Source organism: Leuresthes tenuis, unplaced genomic scaffold (genome assembly GCF_036924035.1).
Source record: "Leuresthes tenuis unplaced genomic scaffold, fLeuTen1.0.hap1 SCAF_10, whole genome shotgun sequence".
In the NCBI taxonomy this organism is placed as follows: Eukaryota; Metazoa; Chordata; class Actinopteri; order Atheriniformes; family Atherinopsidae; genus Leuresthes; species Leuresthes tenuis.
In genome coordinates this window covers 31,467,020-31,491,768 of record NW_027325364.1, presented here as the reverse complement: position 1 = coordinate 31,491,768, position 24,749 = coordinate 31,467,020, and the positions used below count along the sequence as shown (strand labels likewise).

Sequence of the window (24,749 nt, the reverse complement as noted above, 5' to 3'; positions counted from 1 at the left end):
TTTCTGAGATTACTTAAGGCTGCTAGAAATACCTACTATATGGAGACTGTTATGCATGCGTATGAACTACTTTTAATAACATATTGTTATTTCAAATTAAAGTGGTTTAGATTTGGATATATGATTAAAAACAACGATTAATTTTGAAAATTAAAATGTTGTAATAAAAATACATGAAGCTCTTGTTACAACAGAACACATAAAAAGCTTGTCAAATAGCATGTTTTATTAAACTCTCAGTGGAAGACATGGGGTAAAAAATATTCAGGATTTTTGTTTTAAATTGGTGTATGTGTTGGTGGGTTTTATGATTGTTTAATGGACAATTTGTGTTTTGTGTGGGATTGAATCAAAATGCCCACAAATTTTAACATGTTTCCTATTGTCATGGGATTTGTTCAAACTTAAATGAATGAATTAATAATAAAATTAAACAAAATAAAAATATTGCCAGCAGGAGCTTCATGCTTTTTTTATTTAATTTTGGAGGACACCCTGGACAGGTTGCCAGTCCATCACAGGGACACACACACAGACAAATGAAAAAAACAACCGTACTTGTTCACACTCACTCCAAGCGTCAATTTAGAATCACCAATTAATCTTAAATGCATATTTTTGTATCATGAGAGGAAGCCACAAATACCTGGAAGAAATCCATGCATGCACAGGGAATATGTAAAACTCAAGACTCAAAAGACTCAAAAGGCCCAGCCTTGATTTGAACCACGAATCCTATTGCTGTTGTCATGATTATTAGTTTTTCATGTTTTATGTTTCTGGTTAGTTTTTAGTTTTTTGCCATGTTTTCCCCAGTTTCTTCTGCCATCAGCTTCAAGAAGCATCTTTTTCAGCAGTAACTTGAAGTAATCATATTCTTTAAGACTTAAAATCTTGGCCTACTTCTTTATTTTCTTTTTACAATGTTGCTTCATTCCATTTATGTTTGCAGGCATTCATTTAAAACAAGTCCTCCAACTCAAATCATCCTATACTCAATTTATTCATACCGTATATGACATATAATGCATTCTCAAGTCTTTTGCATACCTAACCGGCACTGCAATGTTCCTTATAGAGGAACATTGCTGACAATCCCACCAAACAAGCCATACCTCTTCAGTCATTTTCTGGTTATATAGACAGAGACTTGTAGTGTGAAATGTAGCTCCTGGGTTTTTTTAATTTCCCAGTGGAATGTACAGTCTAACCTTGAAGTAAATTGCAAGGATTTCCATTTCGAGTAAGATTGGAAATTGTCTTAAATGTTTTCTTTTTGTTTTCGTTTTTTTTCACAGTGGAATGATGAACTCCAACTTGTTTAAAAATGTCCTAATAATCCTACCCAAATTGATGATCAGCAACAATTGCTGTTAACACAAACATGTTCTAGACAATTGCCAAATCTTTTATGGAGATGGTCATACTTGCAGACGATCAGTTTATCAAATGCATTTGATTAGCACCATCTTGTTGTACACTCTATGGTTGAGGGAGGACTCAATGAGGTAAACAAAAGTGGTCAAAGGAAACCAAAGATCTTATACACTTAGGGAAGAAATGTCATAATAAAGCGCAGGTAGGCAGTCAGGTACGGAAGCCTAGGCTCCAGTCGAATAGTAAAAAAAAATTATCTCCTATTGTTTTTTCCTAAGCTCTTTTCCTTGACCTAAATGGAAAATGTCATGGGGTTAAGGAAAGCAACAACAATGTGACTACACTTAAGTTGAGCTGTGATGTGGGTTTGCAGCACTGAAACTACAGATGCTCAATAAATATTCTACAAAAAGTACTTTAGATATTTTGTCTATTATTATCTTATCATTTGGGATACAAAGGTTATATTATATATATCATATTAGAGATTATATTGAATATTACTTTACTATTAAGGGTTAAAATAAAAATGAGGAAGGAAGAATGTACAAAAAAAGTCTAATTTTATTGTTGTCAAACTGCTCACTATCACTTTCCTGTCCTCATATTTATTCATACAAATCACAGTTAATACAAACGGATGAAAATAATAAAGCGGTGCTTTGACAGTTTTGGGGCGGAATTATCTCTTTTCTTTCATAAAGGATAGTCTGGTGTATCTTATGCTAAAGAAGATCTTAAAGGGGCTCATTTCTTTAAAATTTTAATAATTTAAATAGCTCTCACCATTGCTGCTGCTCAGATACTTCTGGGTTATTTCACTTAGTTAGGAAGGTTCCAAAGCAAAATAGACTTTTTGAACAGACCTTTGGTGTGACTCAAAAGCAGGAAGCAAAACTACCTGGAATGAACAGAGGGGCAATGGACTTCAAAATAAAACAAGAAATAAAGTTGAAGAATACAAAACATAGTATGTAACTGGCTGCTATTTACTCTCTTAATTCCCATGCATAGGATAAGGTTGCACATTTCCACATATATATATTTATTTTACAATATTCTGATATGTACAGCTTTAGAACTGAAATGGGGTGTATTTTTTCCCCCCATATGACTGTATGAATGTGCCCACAGCTGCTAATGGAGAGGCATTACCTTTTTTCTTTTGACCTGTATTACTCTAATCTAGTTCATTTCCTCATTGATGTCATTAAAGGTATTTCTTAGATATCAGTGGATACAGACACCTGTCATTGGATTTTTATGATAACTAAGTCATCTTAAAAGTGTAATAATTCCCAGGCAAGTTTTGATGAGTATGACTTAATTTATCTATATATATATTAATTAATTTCTATTCTTATTATAAAATTTTTCTCAAAACTGCATAGGTGAAAGAATGTGGCATCAAAACTAAATCTCAAGTTATCCCTCCAGAGTACATAGCTAGACAGTCTCTTCCTGAGTTGCTCAGGTACAAAGAGAGGAACCCCAATCTTGCCCAAATTTAGAGGCAAAAAAGTCCTCCAAGCCTTGATTTGAGGCATGCTTACCAACTAATCTTCATGCCTTCATGGACAGGTATAGCTGTTATTTGATAGTAATGGAAATGTACACTGTACTGTCTATTACCTAATGGAAGCATTAATAAAATGAAGAGTATCAGACCAAGCAAAGAACTCTGTGAAACTTCACGGCTTACTCTGCTGTGTGTGAAAGATTCACTGTTTACATGAACAATCTGGAAACTATTAAAAAAGTATGACTTAAACTACATAGTGCAGCTTCTTTGATCCCAATAATAACCTCAACCCTTGGTAATAAAATGTTGCGATTGACTGTATTAAATGCACCACTGAAATTTAACAGAACAATTATGGACAAGTCCACTGTCTCAGGCCATGAGAAGATTATTAGTAGCTTTCACCAGGGCTTTCAGTGCCATGATGCACTCTAAATCCTGACTGAATCTGGCTCAGTTTCTCCTTACAGTTGTGTAAACTTTTCATTGATAGACTAAAGTCATCACCAAATCAAACAAGTGTTCAGCTACTTGTGTGCTCTGTTTGAATATGCCAGCTACTGTTACTGATAAGTTAGTAACCATACAGAGCGTATGACCTGAGAGAACTCAGGGGTTTAGGTACTGATGGAAACAACAAACAGGGCAGCAGCTGTACAACAGGATGCAACAGAGCTGCACCTGTTGTCACTCATATACATACACAAACAGACCAACACAAACACGAAAAGAGCACCACACACTCATTCAAATGTTTATCTACAAGTAAACCTACATGTTGCTGGGTGTCTCCACAGTTATGAGTGCAAACAGGACCGAGTAAAAGTGAGTGAGTATCCAAAACGCCAGATTAGGGGTGTTTGATGTGAACAAATGGCAAAATGGGGAACTGAAAACAGCAGCTGAGAGAATTTTGAAAAAATCCCCATGGCCACAACCAGACAGCAGTGAATAATGCTTTTAGACCTGACTGAACTGCTGGTGACCTAAATGAGTGTGGCCCAGAACACAGCACCCACTTTTAGCACAGTTAATATGAGAATAGATCATAGCTACTAAACATAATCGCCACAGGTGGACTGGCACGTGGTCCACTTCCCTCTGGAGAGAATTATCTAAGTGGAGTTCCTATTTTCTGTAGTTTTACTATGAATCACCTTGTTGGAGACATCTTGTTAGAGCTATAGCTTTTTTTCTGAACAATTAAGTTAAAATTAGTTGATTTGTCAACTTTTTATTGAATTTAAGTAATTGATGGTTCTCTTGATATATTTGAACGTTTCCAAGAAGGTGTGTATGTGTGTGTGTGGATGGTTACTCAGGTTGCGCAGTGTACACAGTGAATGCACCTGTGTAAATGACACAGAGAGAGCTGTTGTGTTTAGCTTTGAGGCCATCAGGGAATAAGGCATGTTATGCAAACTGTGTAACCTGGAGAGAGCAAAAAAAGCCCGGGTTGAGACAGCTGATGTAGACAGATCTATGTTCAGACAATATCCAGAGACCTCCTACTCCTGATATAGTGGACATTATACAAAGAAATAGTGCTTCTCCACCCATCATAAACCAGAGAGGCCGAATAACAGAAAACACATCCACCTGTTCCGTGTTATTTACAGACTAGTTTTTGGAGAGACAGTGCTTTGCCATTGAAACCACAGCCACACTACCAGTCTGTACAGCCAAAACTCACTTCTAAAGACATGAGATGCTGTACAGTGAAAGATTTTAAATAGACATGTTTTTGTTTGAAGATTTTACCAAGTGGCCATGATGTGACCCAGTAATGACTCACAATAGCACCCAACACAGGCATCCAAGACAGCCTTGCATTGTGCTATTTACATCTAATGCCAAATTTCTGTCCCATGGTGTGCTGTGAAAAAGACTTTGCACAGGACAGAACTTTCATTATGAAGTGTAAGGATTTGGTTTTCCATGTGCTTACATGTCTTGTCCCACTTCAATGACTTAACAACATGATGAACAGTTGCCATTTTTCCCCATTGCTCTGTTGCTAGTTCAACTATATAAAAGTGTGGTTTTACTCCTTCAGTCTAGATACACATTACTGATGATTCTAAATTGACAATGGTTATGAGTGTGCACAATTTTCTGACTCTTTATTTGCCTTGTGATGCACAAGGGACTATCCTGCTTTCTATCATCAGTTTGGATTGTCTCCAGAACACTATAATCCTGAACCATAAAGTGATATAAAAAATGGATTGATGGATGGAAGGATGGATGGATGGTTGTACAGTACAATAGTTTTGGAAAGCATGACAGTAATCCAGGGTTTCCTTTTCCTCCCCTTATCTGAACATAAAGTGTAATGTTGGTATGGTAAATGGACTGTACTTATACAGCTCTTTTCTAGTCTAGGTGACCACTCAAAATGCTTTTACACTGCAAGCCACATTCATCCACTAACAGACACACTCATACATCATGTCTTGATCTGTATAGTCATAAAGGCTAAACAGTGCTTTTTGTCTCTATCACACACATTCACATACTGATGGATGCATCGGAGGCAACATGGTGTCTTACCCAAGAACACAAGCTCCTCCTGACTAACAGCAATCTAATGCTTCATTTAAAACTATTATGACACAGTTATTTTTCATTTATTATATTTTTATGTAATGCTATACCATTTGTTCTTCCTATTCAATTTTGATATTCACAAAGCCCACAAAACTCTGTAGGTACAGTGGGCAGTAAATATTGACCAATCCTGAATAAAAGAAAAGCCACTTTTGTTATTCACCATCATAATGTGTTTGATGTTGTGATATTATCTTATAAATTCAAAACCAAAGTGAAAAAATAGTCAAATAGATTTATATATAATTTGTAGTCTTTTTCACTCAAAGCACTTTTACACATTCATACCATACTTCTTAGTCTATACGGACTTTTTCTCTATCATACATACACTTACACACCAATTAACATTACAGGCAACGTAGAGTTTAGTGTCTTGCCCAAGGTTACTTGTGGTCCAGAGAAGCCGGGGAACGATTCTGACAGGCAGCCAACCCCTCTCCCGCCTGAACTACTACTACTGTGTGTGTGTGTGCGTATATATGTTTCATCATTCATTGCAACTTAAGCCACATCCCAGGGAAACCTCTTGCACAGATGTGGCCATCATGCAATTTCCACTTTGTATATGGTTGCTGCACTTTTGGCCCAACACAAGAAGATTTTGTTGAAACACAGCTAGTGCAAGATTAACTTTACTGACACTTTGTTTCACCCCTAAAAGTTCTGACATAAATATTTCCAAAATGTTTTTTAGACTGGTTGGTAATCCGATTGCTGTCTCCACACTGTGTAGCTACAACAAAGCAAGGTTAACCTATCAGTTTATTTTCTATCTAATGAGTCTCTAGCTACTAAGCATCAGTCCCCACTCAGCACCACCATAAACCTACAGGGAAGTAAAGCAAGAACAGCCACAATTAGAGAAGTAAATGCGTAGGAAGTAAAGTAAAGCAAACACAGCAACACATGAGCAAATTAACAATTCACATGCATGTTTCTATCTTTGTCCTGAGCAACTGCAAATTGTTGCATATGTCAAACGTAATTGTGTTAAACTTTGGGTGATCTACACACGACTAATAAGATAAATGGCTAAACACAGGTAAGGATAGAATAAAACAAGGTCACTGAACACAAAGAGTCAAAGTGCATCTTGTTAACATTTCTGCTTACCCATCAATACTACACACAGAGGACATAGCCAACATCACACCTTTAACAAGGTTGTTCCTCCAACCTTAATCAACCTAGAATACTTGAACACATTAGGAGAAAGAGGCTGGACTGAGAGCTGGTCACCCAGGTGGCACAGCGGAAGTCATCTGCATGCCCTTGTGAAATATATAAGTCTACAAGCTTGTTGACAACCAATGTGTGTTTTTGTGTGTGTATGTGTGTAAGTAGGTAAATCACCGGACTGTAAACCTATTTTAAAATCAATTCAATTCAGTTTTATTTATGTAGCATCAAATTACAACAATTGTCATCTCAAAGCACTTAAATTATATAGTCCAATTCAAGCCAATTGGAATTCAATTCATTGTAATCATAATCCAATGAAATCCAATTAATTAATTTCAAAATAATCCAATTAATTCATGTAGAGCAAATTCAAAAACAATATCCTAGCTAAGAAACCAACAGATTGTACCGAAACTTGTATTCAGTCCAATCTCCCGTCCTGAGCATGCCTGTGGAAAGGAACGATTCCCTTTTAACAGGAAGAAACCTCTGGCAGAACCAGACTCAGGAAGGGTGGCCATCCACCTTGACCAGTGGGGTTTGAGAAGACAGAAAAGAGGGGGGAAAAAAACACCAAAATATCATTCAAAGGATACCTGTTGGAACAGGGAAACACAAGTTAATAACCACAATAATGTCACATGTACATAATATCATTTGAGAAATTAAACAGGGGGAAAAAGAGAGCAAAGTGAGGAAAGGTGTGACAGATGAGGTCCCCCAGCAGTCTAAGCCTATAGCAGTTTAACTATGGGATGTTTCAGGATCACCTGAGCCATCCCTAACTATAAGCTTTATCAAAAAGGAAAGTTTTAAGCCTAATCTTAAAAGTGGAAAGGGTGTCTGCTTCCCAGACATTTACTGGCAGCTTATTCCACAAGAGAGGGGCCTGATAACTGAAGGCTCTGCCTCCCATTCTACTTTTAGAAACTCTGGGAACAACAAGTAAACCTGCAGTTTGGGAGCGAAGTGCTCTGTTAGGAAAATATCTTACAATGAGATCTTTAAGATATGATGGAGCTTGGTCATTAACAGCTCTAAATGTGAGGAGAATAATCTTAAATTCTATTCTGAATTTAACAGAAAGCCAATAAAGAGAAGCTACAACTGGAGAAACATGATCTCTCCTGTTAGTTCTCATCAGAACTATGGCTGCAGCATTTTGGATCAGCTGGAGGCTTTTCAGAGAATGTGTGGGACAGCCCAATAATAAATAATACAGTAGTCCAATCTTGAAGTAACAAATGCAAGGTGGAACAAAATTTAATGCTGGTCTAACATTATTTGATGTTCAAGTTCTTGTTCTCTTCTAACATTTTGTTGTTAGCGTATCTCATTTTATTAAAAAGAGAAACTGAAAGATGAAATACAGTCAGCAATGAGCTAACAAGCTTTCACTAACTAATGCAATATTGAGCCATTTTTGTTGTGACCAGTTGTGACCAGATCGTTTCAGTTTATATAAAAATGAACACCAGGCAGAGGAAATCAGCATCTGGTGTGTATGGTGGTATGCAAATATTTAGGTACCCTTAATTCAAATGTCTGTTACTTTGAACAGTGCAGTGGGTAGTTTGGTACGATTTTAAAGTCCAGACTGAGAAAGGAGTCGCCGGTTTGTGTGGCCAAAAACAATATCTTAGAGAACTGCCTGTCAGAAAATCTAGGACCTTGATGAGAATCATTAAAGGAAACCTGCTTCTGCTCTCTTACCACACAATTCAGTGCACAAAGTTTGCAAATTAACATCTTAACAAGGTTGATACGTTTTGGAAACCTGTCTTGTGGATTGATGAAGGTGAAATAGAACTTATTTGCTGCAATAAGCAAAAATGTATTTAGAAGGGAGAAAAAAATATGCTGAATCTCATGACTGGAGCACCTTGCTAACAATTAAGCATAGTGTGGATCAATTGTGTAGCAGATAGTTGTAGGGTGAACATCTCTCTGATGGGGAAGAATGGATTCAGTTAACTGGCAGAAAATTGAAGAATAAACCAGCACATGTTCTTTCTGAGAAAGAAAAAAATGGAAATTAATCTAAAATTTAATAATGGACTATGTCAACAAATTTGACAATGGACTATGCCAAGTGACAGGCATTACGCCTTTTAGCATACAGATCTTCTTCTCCTCACTTGACTATTTTGACTATGAGTACCCAAAATGTCCAACATCACCAACTTCACCTGATGACTTACTGAAAAACATTTATATTTATATAGTTTTATGAGGCCTGTTTTTGTTTGTTCACAAATTCTGAATTGGTACTTCTTTGGAAACTGCAAATTAATTAATTTAAAGGTTGTGGGAAACATAACAAAAGCGGCATCAACAATTTTCAACCCAGCTCAAAGTAAAGGACACAAAAACCTGAAATTTAACTCGGTAAAATCTGCGTATTTCCTTTCTAGTATGAACATAAATGGTCAAAGGCATCCATCATCAGCCTGGACAGAGTTCATGTACCATGTTGGTTGTGGAAAGGGTATCATCAAAAATTCATATCACTGATTTCTTTGAAGTTGTCCCTGAACCAAACATCATGGCACACATTTCTACGCATAACAGTCCCTTCCCTTTGCAACACTAAACAGAGAAGTGGTATTAGAGAGACGAGGAAAATACCCATTTACAGCCATTTAAGGCTTTTGATAGTTATGACAAAGAGGAATGTGGTGGTTCCCATAAAGTTTGGGACATTAAACCTCCAAAGAGTTGTTGAGGAGGGTGTCATATGTTCTTCAAGGAAAAACAGGATTGAGAGTGAGCTGGAGTAGGAAAGAAAGAAAGAAAGAAAGAAAGAAAGAAAGAAAGAAAGAAAGAAAGAAAGAAAGAAAGAAAGAAAGAAAGAAAGAAAGAAAGAAAGAAAGAAAGAAAGAAAGAAAGAAAGAAAGAAAGAAAGAAAGAAAGAAAGAAAGAAAGAAAGAAAGAAAGAAAGAAAAGGAGCTGAGTGTAAATGGATGAGGTCGCCATGTGTGGCGCCAGACTGTGGGCAGTTCGGTAGAGGCTGAGGGAGGGAGTAAAGCGGCGACTCGGCCTGTAGAGCAGAGGAATGTTGCAGGCACAATACCACGCAGCTGGGGAAGAAATGGCTAGAGGCGCTGCCGGATTGAACTAAAAAGTAGTATACATGGTACATATAAAAGTATATTTAACTTAAAATAAAACTGAATGAGACTAAATGCAGTCTAACAGAAGACCTGAAAATGAAAAAAAATAATGTAATGACTATCACCTTTCAGTGTTTAGGCGTCACACATCTTGAGATGAATATGGAGTAGACTTGTTTGGAGTCAACTTTGACTTGTATTTATTTATAAAGCTCAGTTGACTTGGATTGTGGCATGTTATATTTTGGTTTACATGTTCCAAGACTCAGCGCCGATCCTCGGGGTTGATAGTTGGGATGATTTGACAACACCAGCATTAGGCACTGCCTAATTACACACCAATGAGTTGGCCTATAGCAGTACACTTGCAGTCGTGAGCTTATCAGCCTCAAAGTGCAAATATGTAACCTAAATCAGTTGTTTGCAGAAACGTTTAAAAAATTCTTATTGGCTACTTAGGCTACTCTGGACGAGAGATGACATACCTTAGACTTCTACCTTTACTGCAATGGTGTAATGCGCATTTGGCTGCTTTAATTTGCTCCTCTCACCCTCCTTCTCCATTTCTCGAACTCGCACACTCACACCTCTTCAACAGATAGGCAGCCCACCGCAGAGCACACAGAGTGAGACACGCCTTTTTCTCGGCTCCGTTGTCGGGTCGGTGGGCAGCGGGCTGCCGGTGATTGACCAGCTTTTCTCCCTGATCTGTCATCCGCCTGGTTTGGCGCCTCCCCCCTCCTCTATAAATGTACGAAATCTATTCATTGCTTTCACATTGAGCCTGCAGAAGTCGAAAGAACAGTGGGACTCCACGGGATGTGTTGACAGACCAGAATTCCGTCTTTTGGTCGATCTTATTCTCTCGTTGGTTTGCAACGTTATTAGCTTTTGTTGTATTTTCAAAGCCCAGGTATAATCTCAAACACCTTATACTACCAGTAGTGTACTTGTTTATTTTTTTCCTACTATTTCTATTACCTCTGTGTAAGCCGTTGGTTAGACTATCTAAGATGAAGGCTGTTACTCCAGTCCGCCCCCAGGACTCCTCCTCCAGCAGCAGCCAGCTCTCTCTGCACTCTTTGTCGAAACAGAGCGTCAATATCACCCGGTACAGGATGGAAGAGGAGGACCTGCTCTGCTTGCAGTACGATATGAACGACTGTTACAGCCGGCTGAAGCGCCTGGTCCCCACCATTCCGCAGGATAAGAAAGTCAGCAAAGTGGAGATCCTCCAGCATGTCATAGACTACATCCTGGACTTGCAGCTGGCCCTGGAGACGCACCCTGCTCTTCATAAACAACAGGCACAGCGGACCGGGACCAGCCATTCTCCCTCCTCCAACCCCAACAGGACGCCGCTGACTGTGCTCAACATTGACCACCACCAGGTAAGCTTTAATAGGCGGTAGAGCCGCAGCATTCACTCCCCGTTTCCAGCGGGACTTACCGGGGGACTCCGGCTTACCTCCCTGTGCCAGACTGCTGCGCACCCGTCAGACTCAGACAAAGCGCGTCATGCCCGTTACATGTCATTGTACTTCCAATATAACAGAAAGAAGACAATAATCTAAACTACACTTCTTATCATTATATCGTAGGTTACATTGCACACTTGACTGCTGGCTTTCTGATTTGCATGAGAATGACAGTGTGTCCGAGGCCCACCTTATCCCGGGAAGGTTGAAGTATCTCAGCCTGCAGTCCACTCTACTGCACACAATGAGGGCAATTTGTTAATTATTAGGATATAAGAAATATTATTATAAAAGATATAGCTGGCCAATACTCTACTCTGATATTTATAATTAGTTTTGCGGGGCCTTAGGCCTAGTCTTTTTTTTATATGCAAGCTACATTATTTTACATGCTTATTCCTCCTTTTTTTTCTTTACAGAGGACATCAATAGTAAAAAAACCAGAGGACTCAATTTTATGTCGTTGAGACATAAGCTCTGCATTGGTAAGTTGACTAAAAAAATATATTAATTACACTGAATGTCATAAAACGGTTTGACATATTTAGTTTTTTTATGCTTTTGTTGTTGTTTTTTCACTCTGTGGTCAGTAGAAATCACTGTAAATTGTGGTCACAAAGAATCCCCATTACCACGATTACTGTAGCCTGTATGTGATATGATAATCCATAGAATGCTCTTTTGAGGCCAGTAAATATCAGGTAAAATAATAATTGAGGAACATGAAATTGGCACCAACCTGAGAGGCAGCTGTGCTTTGCGCAATAACTGTCACTGGTGTAGCAATCTGAGAGGAGGAGAGGTAAAACCTCAGCTTGCCCTCTCTTTCATTCTTGCACACACTTCTTCCTCCCTCTTTCCCTCACTCTGTGTCATACGCTCTCTCATATTTCCATTTAAGCTGCGGGGCCAGCTTTAGAGCCAGTTTTTCAGTACTCTGTCCAAACACACCTAGGTAGGACTAAAAGCATGTATATGGTGTGTGTGACAGAGACACTTTCCCAGTCTCTCTGAGTGTTTCGGCTGGCTCTCGCCAGCCTTTCCTATCTGTCAAAGCAGCTCGGTGGTTGTTGTTTGACTTGGTTTGTTTTGGGTTGTTGATCAAGCATGGCCTCTGTTTTGTCGGTGGCGCCAGTCAGTCTAGAGCTCTGCAGCTCATCCCCACCTCTATTCATCCCCTCCACAGGTGTGCAGGCTACACAGAGCTGCTCCAAAGCCAGCAAGCTTCGCCAGGGACTCACCCAACTGGAGGCACAATCAGAAAGGGATTGCAAAACTGCTTGGAGGAATGAAACCCAAATAAAATCACTATTGATATTAACTTTTTTTTTCTTTTTCTTTTGGGGGTTCCAGTGAACAAGGACTCACCATTTCTTTTCTCCTGTTTCATTTGCTCTCACTTTACTTCTTGTCAAATTTTTTCTTTGAAGGGTGAAAAAACTGAATCTCCATGCTGACAAGTTTTTTTTGTTGGAAACCCATCTGTCAACAGCTATGGAACCTGTTTGTGAATTGTGCTTGAAAGAGTAACTAAAAGCGACTCCAGTTTAAAGCTTTACAAAACTGCAAAAATCATTGTATATGTTTTGGACATCTATTGTTTAAAATAGATGATTTGTGTTGAACAGGGATGTCATCCCTGGTATCTTAAATTGTTTGATATTGTAAACATGAACAATTCTGATTCGAGACAATTAAGATTGTAAATATAGAGAAACAAATGTTCTATAAAGGTATGTGAAAGGAAGACGTATATGCATAAATTAGACTATTGTAATTATAAGATATTTTTATTAAAACTTTTTGTTCTGTCGTTATGTAAATATTGTGTTTCCACTTTAGTGAATGAACATGGTTATGCTCTGCCAATATTGTCCTCACATGATGATATCAGTAAACTCTGCAGTGTCTTTGAAATAGTTGAAAATGTAGCATGTCAGGCTCATTGCAGAGATATTGAATGTGCACTAAAGCAGCCCTCTCTGTGTAGATATGTGGTGGAGTTCAACACAAGTTCTTTGATTATTTGCCCTCTTTAGCCTTCTCGTAAATTGTTTTGTACTTACTAACTTTGACCTACTCAGACAGATGGGTTGGTGTGCTTTTTGATCTCAAAGGAGAAAACTCAAAACAGCTTCACTTACTTCTGTTACTCATTAAAAAAAATATTCAAGAGCACATCTTACAGTGTTCACTATGGAGTACATAAAAAAGTCTCTGCAACACAGTTTTTCTATAATATTTCTGCAGACTGAGCTTCTTCTTGAGAAGTTAATGATTGACATCTGGAAATCATTAACTTTGGTTATGAATTGGAGACATATGTTAACATTAACAAACTCTTGTTAGGGAGGCAATGTCTTTAGGTTGATGTGAACTGATTTCCCTGTTGTAGCGTCAGCAGCCATTATTAATGTAAAGGACAACAAAAAGCCTTTATTTTTCATGACATTCAACACCGAATTTACCTCACCACCCTCCTGCCAGTGTGAGAGGGCACTTGTACATTACTGTCAGCTGCACTGTTGGACTTGACCTTCACTGGCTTGTGAGGAGTTATCAAAACAATTAAAGTTTCCAGGAAGAATTGTGTCGTCTTAAGTTTTGTCTCAGGGGGCATCTTGGTTTATTGCTTTTAATGCCAATGCTGTTAAGTAAGTGATGAAGAGGCGGCTGTAGCTCAGGAGGAATCGGAAGGTCGGTGGTTCGACTGGCTTCCCGGGCTACATGTCGAAGTGTCCTTGGGCAAGACACTGAACCCCACGTTGCCTCCCAGTGTATCACTGGGGTATGAATGTGTATGAATGATTAGAAAAAGCACGTAGTTAAGACGTGCTGTATGAATGTGTGTGAGTGGGGTGAATGCGGCATGTAGTGAAGCGCTTTGAGTGGTCAGTTAGACTAGAAAAGCGCTTTACCAAGAGAAAGAGGGAGGTGCAGCCGTGAAATGCATTCTCTTAGATTCAAGGAAAATAAAAGGGAGGATGAATGTTAAGTCTGCAAAGCTGCTTTGCAGGATCCAAAGATCAAGGTTTTTGTTTTCCAAGCCTTTCCTTAATTCCTTCACACACATGACCATTGCAAAAGCAGGATGACACAAGTCAAAGCCAGGACACTGGGCTCTTTTAGTCATTGTGAATTATGTCTCTTTGTGCAAGTTTTTATTTTATTATGATACTTCATAGGGATTTCCTCTTACAACTGACATATATTAGTAATATAATTATTTTAAGTAACAGAGGTCTTGCAAAATTAATACGGAAAGAAAAGACCAATGTCAATGACTCCTTTTCACTCAGCTGAAAGAACAAATGCTGTATTCACCTCATGAACAGCTCAGAATTTAAATGGGACTCTTGAGCAGGCTTAGTGTCCGTGACACAAGGTAACATTTAAATACTGAGAAAAAAAAGGACTGATGTTCCAGATCTATAATTACAGTATTCATTTTAAGCACAGAGTAGTGCACATTTTACTTTCCAAATAAGATGCACGCTGAACAACACACGTCAGCCTCATGTACAACCTTGATGGGGGAGAAATTTGCCAATAAAAATGAGTGAACATAATATTAACATAACCAGCAATGAAAACAGATGGTCATTGTTTGGGAATTAACAGAATAATAGAAAAGACAAGAGATGCCTGGTAAGGTTCAGTTTATTGTTGCATACAGTGGAATTGAAAATCAAATTTACATTAACTAAAAGAAAATTACAGCAGCACCTAATGGAAAGGGCTTAATGTTTGCAATGTTTTAAAATACTCTAAAGTCATTCCAGTTATTAAGTTGCTTTTCTAGCATTTGGAAAGGTGAAAAATAAAAGAAAGGACTGGTTTTCTGCATTAATTTCCTTTCTTTCACATTTATCTTTCACACTGTGGTTCACTACATGGGAACTCCCCTGCCTTCCTTTTTTTCACACGAAGCTGCAGCTTTTTCCTTGCAGACACACAGTTGCTTGTTTAGTTGTCCCCACGTCAACATGCCAAATACGGGTTAAAAGCAGACGTTTGACACTGTCAAGTTTGGTGACTGAGGCACCCTGTGGGCCCAACAGACACCTTTAGACACCCCTCTATACTATGGCCGTCTGAGGATAAGCGGGCCATGCAGGCCACCTGTGTGTGTTTATAGTCCACAGTAAGAAAAACTGGCCTTCATGCCCTTCACAAGCACTGTCCTTGTGATGTGAAATGTGAGTGTGTGTGCATGTCTGTGTGAGTGATAAAGTTAAGAAAAAAAGAGGAAAAATGTGTTAAAGCACAGGTGGCCAGCTTGACAGTTAGACCTTCCTGATATGATTACAGATACTCTGGTTCTCACAGAGACCTGACAGTTCGAACCATGGCATGACTGCACAGTTGGTGAGAGCATGACCAATGTATTCTTTACAGGAAATGCTTCTTTTTATAGATAAATTCAGGGATATCATTGAGCTAAACCCAGTTGACACAGTCACCCCAGCTGACCCTGCCTTTTCCTCTCATAGAAGCTCTTTTCCATAGTGACATTGATTAACCAAAAATCTTCAAATAAAGACACTCATCTTATGCTGTTTATTTGTTCATATAAATATTTATATTTGCATGAAATATATATTCTATAATTTACAGAAAAAAAATCATTTGTAGGATGTAAGAAATATAACATCTCTTGGCAGAAAAATACGACATTAAGCTAATGCTTAATTACACAAACACAACATGTTCATTCTAATTCTGGATCTTATTACATTATGTTCCTGAAAAACATGTTTTCCTTGCAGCTACATGATCACCAGGTCTAATATTTTGTTAGTCAGCAACCCATACTACTGCCATCCCCAGATACATTATTCATCTGTGCTTCTATTACACACAGCCACATGTTGAATCACATTTCCCACATTTTTACTATTAGCTACCACATCCTACATCTCTCCAGGATTAGATTTCCAAATAATCCCTGTCGGGAATGAGATAGCAGTGCAGCACCAGGACAGAGTCTCAAGACTTCACAAGCTCCTTCATCCTCATGTTATTTTCCAACAGTCTGGGCAAATGATTAAGAGTTTTTATACCTGCGACCTTTCTCACTTTGTGTGCGCGCTCTCTGGTCCAGATCGTGGGAAAGCATCACATCCTGTTTGATAAGGACACCCAAGCCACATTGGTCAGCCTGTTTTCCACCCTTGAAAAAGGGAATAGACATGCAGGCCCCATGAGCAGTCATTCGGAAATGTCATTATGAACACAGTATCATTATTAACAAAACAAGGGGCTGGCCAGGCTATAACTGGAGCCAATTGTTTGCACAGGTGTGAGCATGTGCACTCTCATTTTGTGTGCATGCATCAGTGAGTTTTACCTGAGACTTTCTTGCAAAAGATGAAAAAATAAAATTGAGAAATTAAACACTGTTGTGTTTAATTCTCACTTGCTCATTGTCTTTTATTCCCCTCTTTTAGGAGAGTCTGCCTCTACTGACTGTAACCAAGAATAAACGGAAAAACTAATAAAATGTTGTTTTCCATGTGGAAGAAATGCCCAGGCCCTAATTTGACAAATTTGTACGACGCACCATGACACAAACACAGAAAACAAGGATGCTTGCCATAGTCTCTGCCTTGAATTAACCTTCTGCATATGTTAAACTGCAATAACAGGTTTAGTTGTGGTGCCTCGCCTCCTTCTTTCCCTGATTTAACTTCACATTACAGTGTTCCATGGGGGCCTATATCCCTGCGTGTTAATCACTGCTCTTCCTGGCTCACAGCGAAATATATGGCGGGTGCTTGCAGAGGAACAGTGGAGGACAAAAACGTGCTCGCTCTTGGACACTACTTGATTACAGAGTAATTGGTCTAGAGTGATTAAATATCTCATGCTTCTTGCTAATTGCAGCTATTTAAAGCAGCTATTAGCTTAAAATGCCTGCCACCAACAGTCGTTTATTCATAAACAAAAAGTGAGATGCAGCAATTCACCTGTATCTCTTAGCCTGAAGAGAAGCAGGAATCTTTATGCCTCTGCAAGACAAAACATGTTGAATATTTAGACTCACATTTTTCACATGAGAAGTAAATGCTTAATGTGATTCTTTGCATTGCTTCTGATATAGATATTGAAAATAAGTAGCTATCTTTTTCTCTTTCTTCTATCGCAAATTTAACAGATGTACATTTTTACTGATGCCCTATTAATCACCATTATATTATCCACATTGTGTTAATGATTTGACACAATGTTTTCATATTTGAAAGGAAAATATTAAAAAACAATAATCCCTTTGTGGGTCGTTCATTTTAATTTAGCAGCCTGACGCTTTAAACTCTGAGACACTTGAAGAAAAGGTATGTACGCATACACACGCAGCTTGTTTATGTGATCTGAGCCTGGAGCGGCCATCAAACACAATCACAGGAGAGTTAATGTGTGTACACCCACCAGTTTAGCTTCAGTCAGAGCCTCTAAAGCAAACTGTGACAGGGGTGAAAGAGAGGAAGAAGGACAGATGCAGTAAGAAAAGAGGAGTAGAGTTATAGAGTGTGAGAGGAATAGAGGGAGGAGGGTGGACTTGGCATCGCCAGTGCCAACCCGGGCTCCCTGGAGACAGTCGATGAATTACAGAAATGAGATCTCAAACAAATGCCAAGCTTTTTCAAAGAGCAGTGAGAATGGCTGTGTGCCCCCTGGAGAACACATTGATTACAGAGGGGCAACCAGGGGTCTGCCAAGCCCCTTTAAGGATCTGTGTGTGAGTGTGTGTGTGTGTGCAAGGGTGTGTGCATGCAAGGGTGGCACCGGGACAACAACCATGTCACAGAACATGACCCTGAGGTGCAGCCAACAGACAGCCAATATGGCAAGTTAAATACCACCGTTGCATCAGAGCGGAAGGGCTCCAACTGCCTCCAATCAAACAGGTTTCTGTTCATCTAATGAGCTTAATTAACGAGGTTTAGTTTACACATCTTTCCTTGATAAAGAGAACAATATGCTGCTTTTACTAAAAGATACAGTGTCTTTTTAAGTGGTGAATTAACACATTTTGGCACTGAATAAATTTGATAAACAAATATAAACATAAATTAAGCCTACTGTATATGCCTAGATGTAATGAAGATGGTTTTGTAATTGTACGTTTTTTTTATATAAGAAATAGGTTAAACATATTTACAATCAGAGGAATATTATCCGTAATAGTATGCAGAGTATAGCCTTTTTAATGTGTGATGCAAATACAATATCATCTATCATTGGGCTTCTACCATTTTGAAAAGCATGATGATCAGTTTCACATGAAATAAACTTTTGAAATAATATTTCAAATTGTTTAAAATATTTATATTACATCTAGCAAAACAGAGGCCCATACTGCAATCCACATATCAACCAAAATAAAACTAACCAATTAGTTAGAGCTGATTTGCTTGTCTTGAATTGACTGTGCTGATTTCTGTTATTTGATAATGCATATATGTTTGAGCAGACTGAATTCAGAATTTACAACATCCACACAAGTGCTTTTAAAATGAAGCAAAACCAAAACTTAATTTTGCATTTGTTTAATGTTGTAAATTTCTTATTTACAGCACAAGATAAGCTAGGAACTCACTTGGCAAAAGGTGAAGACCATATTACAATATCAGAATATTATTAACTCAAGGTTAAGGTGCACTTTTCTCGGATTTGACACAAGAATGTATTTGTAGATAAACAGACAGACAGACATGCTGTTTGGTACTCTGATCCTAGCGATCAGATTCCCACAGATTAAACTGTCACTGAGTGGGATTACTGAATCAAAATTAGGTTTTATTTCATTGACTGCCTAAGGGGAAACTACATCTAACCAAAGAGAAATCACATTGAGGCCTGAGATGACAAATGGAGACCCTGAATAACTGCATTATTTATACAATATGTGGAAATGGGCTAAATTAATTTAACTACAATGCAATGTTTCAGTTTCTTACAGATTGCATATCCAGTTATGCAGATATTTTGATATAGATAATTTACAATTTCATTAGGAAAACATTTACCTTTCTCTATAGTTGTCTGTTATCCAGTGGCAATAAAACTGAAAGCAGTGAGACAGACACTGAGAGAAGATATTGTGCCTTGAAAATCACCTCCATTTTTCATTTGAAGGCACACAAAGAGGTTCTGCTTTGACTATCAATGTGTATGTGTGAAACCTGGTATCGTGACAATCACATGACAGTTTCCTTAAGTGTCACATGCCATTTCACTCCATAGTCTTCACTGACTTGTAATGTGTCTTGGCTAGTGTCATTGAAATTGGCTAAACATAAGCCTCTCCCTTCAAAGGAAAGTATGTGGACCATACAATCTTTGGTGACACATGAAATGCTAATAATGTGTAGACATGATATGTGAAATGCCATTGTGACCTGTTAATTATATATGAGATCACATTTTAATGTGGAATCATTTCTGTCGCATGTTGTGTTTTAAACTTGCCTATGTTGACAGAACACAGCACCGCAAACAAAGGAAAGAAAGGGCCAGCCAGCTGGTTAATACTTCAATCAATAATCACATTGTAGTTCCTCCATCACATACTGTGAGGCCCATAAACCCTTGGCTATATCATTAGTCCATTCCTCTTTTTAAAAACTTTAATCATCTTAATATTAAGTCCTGTTATTTAAATTTGGAAAGTTTAACCAGTATGTTCTTGTCATGGTGGAATGCTGTTGTAGTGCAAATGGTACATTTGCAAATGGTACATTTGTACTACAACAGCAATGGGAAATTATAAGAACAATGATGAGTCAGTTTTCCTGGTAGAGATGTAAAATACTAGACAACGTACTAGTAGAACATTCAATCACTTCTTCAGTGGACTTCCCACTTTCAAGGTACAGTGAATGCACCCTGATTTGAAGTAAAAGTTAGGTGATGAGGAGGAGGTAGGATGATTCTACTCTGGGCCAGGAGAGCGACATGTGAATCTGCTGCAAATCTGAACAGCTCATTGAATAACATATTTGCATATCTTGGCAGTCCAAAACAAATGTTCTTGTGTTGTTTTTGAGTTGGTAGAAGTCATACACCCAAATAAACACAAATCTGAGATCTAAGAATATGCTTCTGAGTTTTAGTTTAAGATATTTAAATGCTATAGATAGCTCACTGATAAGTCTGTTTAGGCTGTGCTGATGAGGTCAACACTTGCATGAGGGTAGCAGACAAAAACTCGACTCCTCTCTGGCGATGAAACAATGCAACATTCTGCTGCACTTTGAGGTCAAGTCAACACATAAAGCCACTAGTAGCTTTTATCCAAGTAAGTACAGATTGACTTTGATCAGACAGAGCTAATTTTGACTGCTGTCTACTTCAGAAAACTCTATACCCCATATTTTATAAAGTAATAATTCTTTTTATGTTAAATCCTGTTTTGAAAAGTGACCATCTAATGAATGAATCATTAAAGTAGAGGACAAAAAGGAAGCATAGAATAGCAATACTTCAGTAAAGTGCATTAAACTTGCAACTGAAGCTGGTCATACAATGCACAATTTTTCAAGCAATTTCAAAGTTGTAGACAGTTTTCCAGTGTCCAAATGAAATAGGGAAGAATCTCATGAGAGTTGTGGTGTGCTCCCGTGATCTTGGCCATTAAGTGTAAGATAGTCATAACATTCAGTCCAGGCAGTCTTATCATAAGGATACTGCTGCTGTTGTTCTCTAGTTAGTTGCTAACACTGTCATGCACAACAAAAATAAGTACAAAGAGGTACTCTGCTTTGATTTAAATAAAGCATCATCTTCTACAGCTTTGAAAAGTAAAAGACATTTGGAGTGGAGGGTAACTAACAAAGAGCAGAGATTGTGTGACAGTTGCCCAAATATTCACATGATAATAAAATCTGGTCTTTCATGCATGTACAGTATGTGTGCAAATTAACTTCAGTTCCAAAAAGCTTTGTTCATCTTAAATAAAGCCTCATATCTGTCTAAATATTTCTTCTCTCTTTTCCTTGGTGCCTAACAGTTAGAAATTGTCACAAGCTGAGAAATTTGGTGTGAAACTGGATCAAAATGAAACAACACAGCCTCTGCTCCTGATCCTCCCCATATGTTCCCATATAGATATCAAACCATCGATTAGGGGAATGCTGTCATCGAGTTGGCAGCGATTAGACTGCTGGCTTTGGCACTGAGTCAAAAACTAATTCACATGCTAATGTCTTCCAGATCGGGTCTTGTCCCTAAACTGGTTCTCCTTATTGACTTGATTCCCTGATTGGACAGATGGCCACCTTTCAATATCCCAGACGTCTGTTTGTGTTTTGGCTTAGGTTATGGGTGGTGAGGGGTTGTCAAAATGGAGGGATGGTGGGGGGTGGGGGGGTCAAGCTTATGAATAAACAACAACAATCAGCTAGATAAACAACAACATTATCTGGCATCTGAACCTTGACGACTATCCATTATGACCATTACTGTCACATCATGTGCTACAGTTGGTTTTTAATTGCTCTTATTTGCTATTGAGAATGGGTATGGTTGTGGGGTGTGGTGGAGGCTGTTTGGGGGAGGGGATGGACTCAGACACTGTATCAGTCAATGCTTAATTGATTTGTCCTTGTGCTTGCCAAGACTGCAGTCAATACAGTCGAGTGTGCTGAAACCTATCAAAGCGGAGCGAGGAGTGAAGGCACGAGCGCTTAGGACAAAACAGCTGTGGTTTGTGAAGAGAAAAAGAAAAGGGAAGAGAGACATAGAAAAAAAACACGATTTCCATTTCTCCCACTCCTCCTCCTCCCCCACTCATGTCTCTCCCTCACCTCTTGCTCTGCTCTTTCTCTCTCCACTCCCACTCTCCATTTTTGTGCCTGGCAGCAGTCTTTCTCAGGAGACTTTCTCTGCAGTTGTGTGAGGATAATGTCAGTCTTGTGTAGTTAGAAACGTGTGTACTTAGATCTGTATGTGTGCTTGTGAGCCTGCTTCCACAAGAGATGTGCTTCCTGGATATGCTCATTAGCAAAACACAAGTGCATACAGCTCCCCAGAACAAGGCATTCTGGGTACTGCCACTGTCTATCTCAGCTTGGTTAGTCCATAGGCAACTAATGAACAGAATTAGGCATGAGAACAGGGTAGCGTGCAAGATTTTGTATCTTTGTGAGGACACCCATTAATTAGTGCATTCCCTGGATGCTTCACCTAACCTTAACCATCAATATGAAATGTCCAAAACTGATTCCTAACTAAGTCCTACAGGAAAAACAAACCTTAGCCCTCATACCCCTGAATGATTTGTGTGAGAAAGTGAAGACCTGACCAAATATCCTCACTTTCCCAAATTGTTCTCTATAACTCAGAGTGGTACTCATAAAGATACACATACAATTAAACATACACACATTTGTACGGGCACCCACACCCACACACAGAGCGAGACAAAAAGACTTTGAATGAGCTTTCATGCATAGGAGACTGGAAAAAAAGATCTGTTTAAAATAGTCTAAACTTAATATTCTAATTTCGTATGTGGATGGACTGAAGCTCTTTGTTGTCGTACAAAAAAAGAGAAAAGAAAATTCCCCTTATCTCAACCCACCCTCCCAAAAGAGGACATAGAATTAGATGCAAGTAAAGCTCCTGCTTAAAAAATGGCGCAGGCTTCTAACCTTTACATTGAGTACTCAATATTTATAAGAAAGAGGGTCTTTTGGAGGTCTGGAAAAAGGTTCTGATTGTCATGAAAAATGTATTTTTTTTCAATTGTTAGTTTTGAAAAAGAAGTACCAGTTTTCATCTTTTAAAATATTAAAAAAGCCTTTTTATGAGTAATAATGCATGAATCAAACAGTCTCTTGTCCATCTTGTAGGTGGTACAAAGCTGATTAAATGTATGCATGTTGTCTTTCTTTTTCTGAAATAAGTTATATAAATCACAAATAAAATAAACCTTGGGGTTAGCTTATGAGTTTTAAATGGACATAATAGCAATCTAATGTTGCGTTTCAATGAAATTACATTCTGTTTTACATGATTGGTGATTACTCTCTGAGAAAGTAAAACCTTTGTTAAAAAAAAAAAACAAAGAAAAGAAAAATGGAATAAAAAGAATATGAAACCACCAAACAGTTTTCTAATACTGTATTGGTTAATTTTTACCTTGATCTAACAATTTTTTAGTGTAGCATTGATCAAGGGTTTACCATAATTCAAATCGTTAGCATTTTCTTCAAAGTATCTCTACCTGATTAAAATACAAACTATAAACTTATAAATTATAAACTGGGGTCTTTCAAACACCAGTTTATAATAATTTGTCAGTGCTTTTATAAAAGTACTGACAAAGCTACTCCGGTAGCCCTCAACATGAGGAGTAAACAGATTTAGAATATAAGATCAATGAAAATAACCCTGGCTGAGAGATTACATTCCACATTTTTACACTTTGTATTCTAATAATGGCAAACCTTTTGTTTCAAAGAGGTAGCATGAAGGAACATAAAAATACATATTTCCATGCATGAACGTGGTCCAGTAGGTTATGTGAAGTGCACTGACATGTGCCTGGAGAGACTTAAGCTTGCGCTGCAAAAGAAACACTGTTATGTGTATTTCAAGGTAACTGTGGACAATCAAAAACATGCATTTCATTGTACAAAAGAAAAACATTTTTATCCAGTCATGTTCTCTCTGTTCAAATCTAATCAGCACAAGGCCACAAATGGAAAAACACTGTAATCTCAGATGCAATAAAACTCAGTGAAATGAGTTGAACAGGTGCATAAGTGAGCAAAGATAAATATAGCCGAGCTTGATTAAATAATTTCTCTACCTGTCCTGGATAATAACTCATTATGTTAATCACAAGCCGTATTAATCATTTTCTCATTTGAACTGTCGGGATGTGATTGTCACACAGAGACTATGTGTAGTACAACGAAAAGATTCGTCTTTTGTCATTCATCATAGTCACAGGGGCAAAAGAAGCGGAAGTCAATGCTGAAACTGCTGTGATGTGTTTCACCAATGAAAAATATCCTCATATCTGATGCACTATGAGACAAAAGAGCTACAACAAACACATTTGCAGCAATCACCAGTTCTGGATTTTAGATTCCAATGTTGCTATAACACAACAGCATAACAGGAAACATATTAGCAATAGCCAGGAGATTGTGTGTTCGTGGATAGTGCATACGTCTTTTGTGTGTGTGTGAGGGTGTGAGGTTGTGCGTGTGTGCGTGTGTGTATGTGTGAATGTGTGGCACCAGGCACATATATTGTGATTGTCTCATTGTGAAAATGCCTTACTGGGGTGGCCAGCTGTTCTCGTGCCCATAAAAAGGAGGCAGGAATGTCTGGTGTGATGAAGGAGGATGCAGAGACACTGGCAGAGCCACACACGCTTCTTTTGGAGGAACAGATGTGGAACACATACACATGTACTTCAACACACATTAAGTATACATATTCAAAATG

The 24,749-nt window shown here is 38.3% G+C and overlaps 1 protein-coding gene across 1 annotated transcript; it reads left to right on the top strand.

Annotated features, from left to right (window-relative positions):
• The first annotated feature begins 10,475 nt into the window (after positions 1 to 10,475).
• id4 (inhibitor of DNA binding 4) lies at positions 10,476 to 13,872 on the top strand. The gene is made up of 3 exons (XM_072394932.1): positions 10,476 to 11,198; positions 11,705 to 11,770; positions 12,472 to 13,872. The coding sequence occupies exons 1-2, from the start codon at positions 10,821 to 10,823 to the stop codon at positions 11,750 to 11,752; spliced, it is 426 nt and encodes a 141-aa protein (XP_072251033.1). The 5' UTR covers positions 10,476 to 10,820; the 3' UTR covers positions 11,753 to 11,770; positions 12,472 to 13,872.
• Positions 13,873 to 24,749: the final 10,877 nt, after the last annotated feature.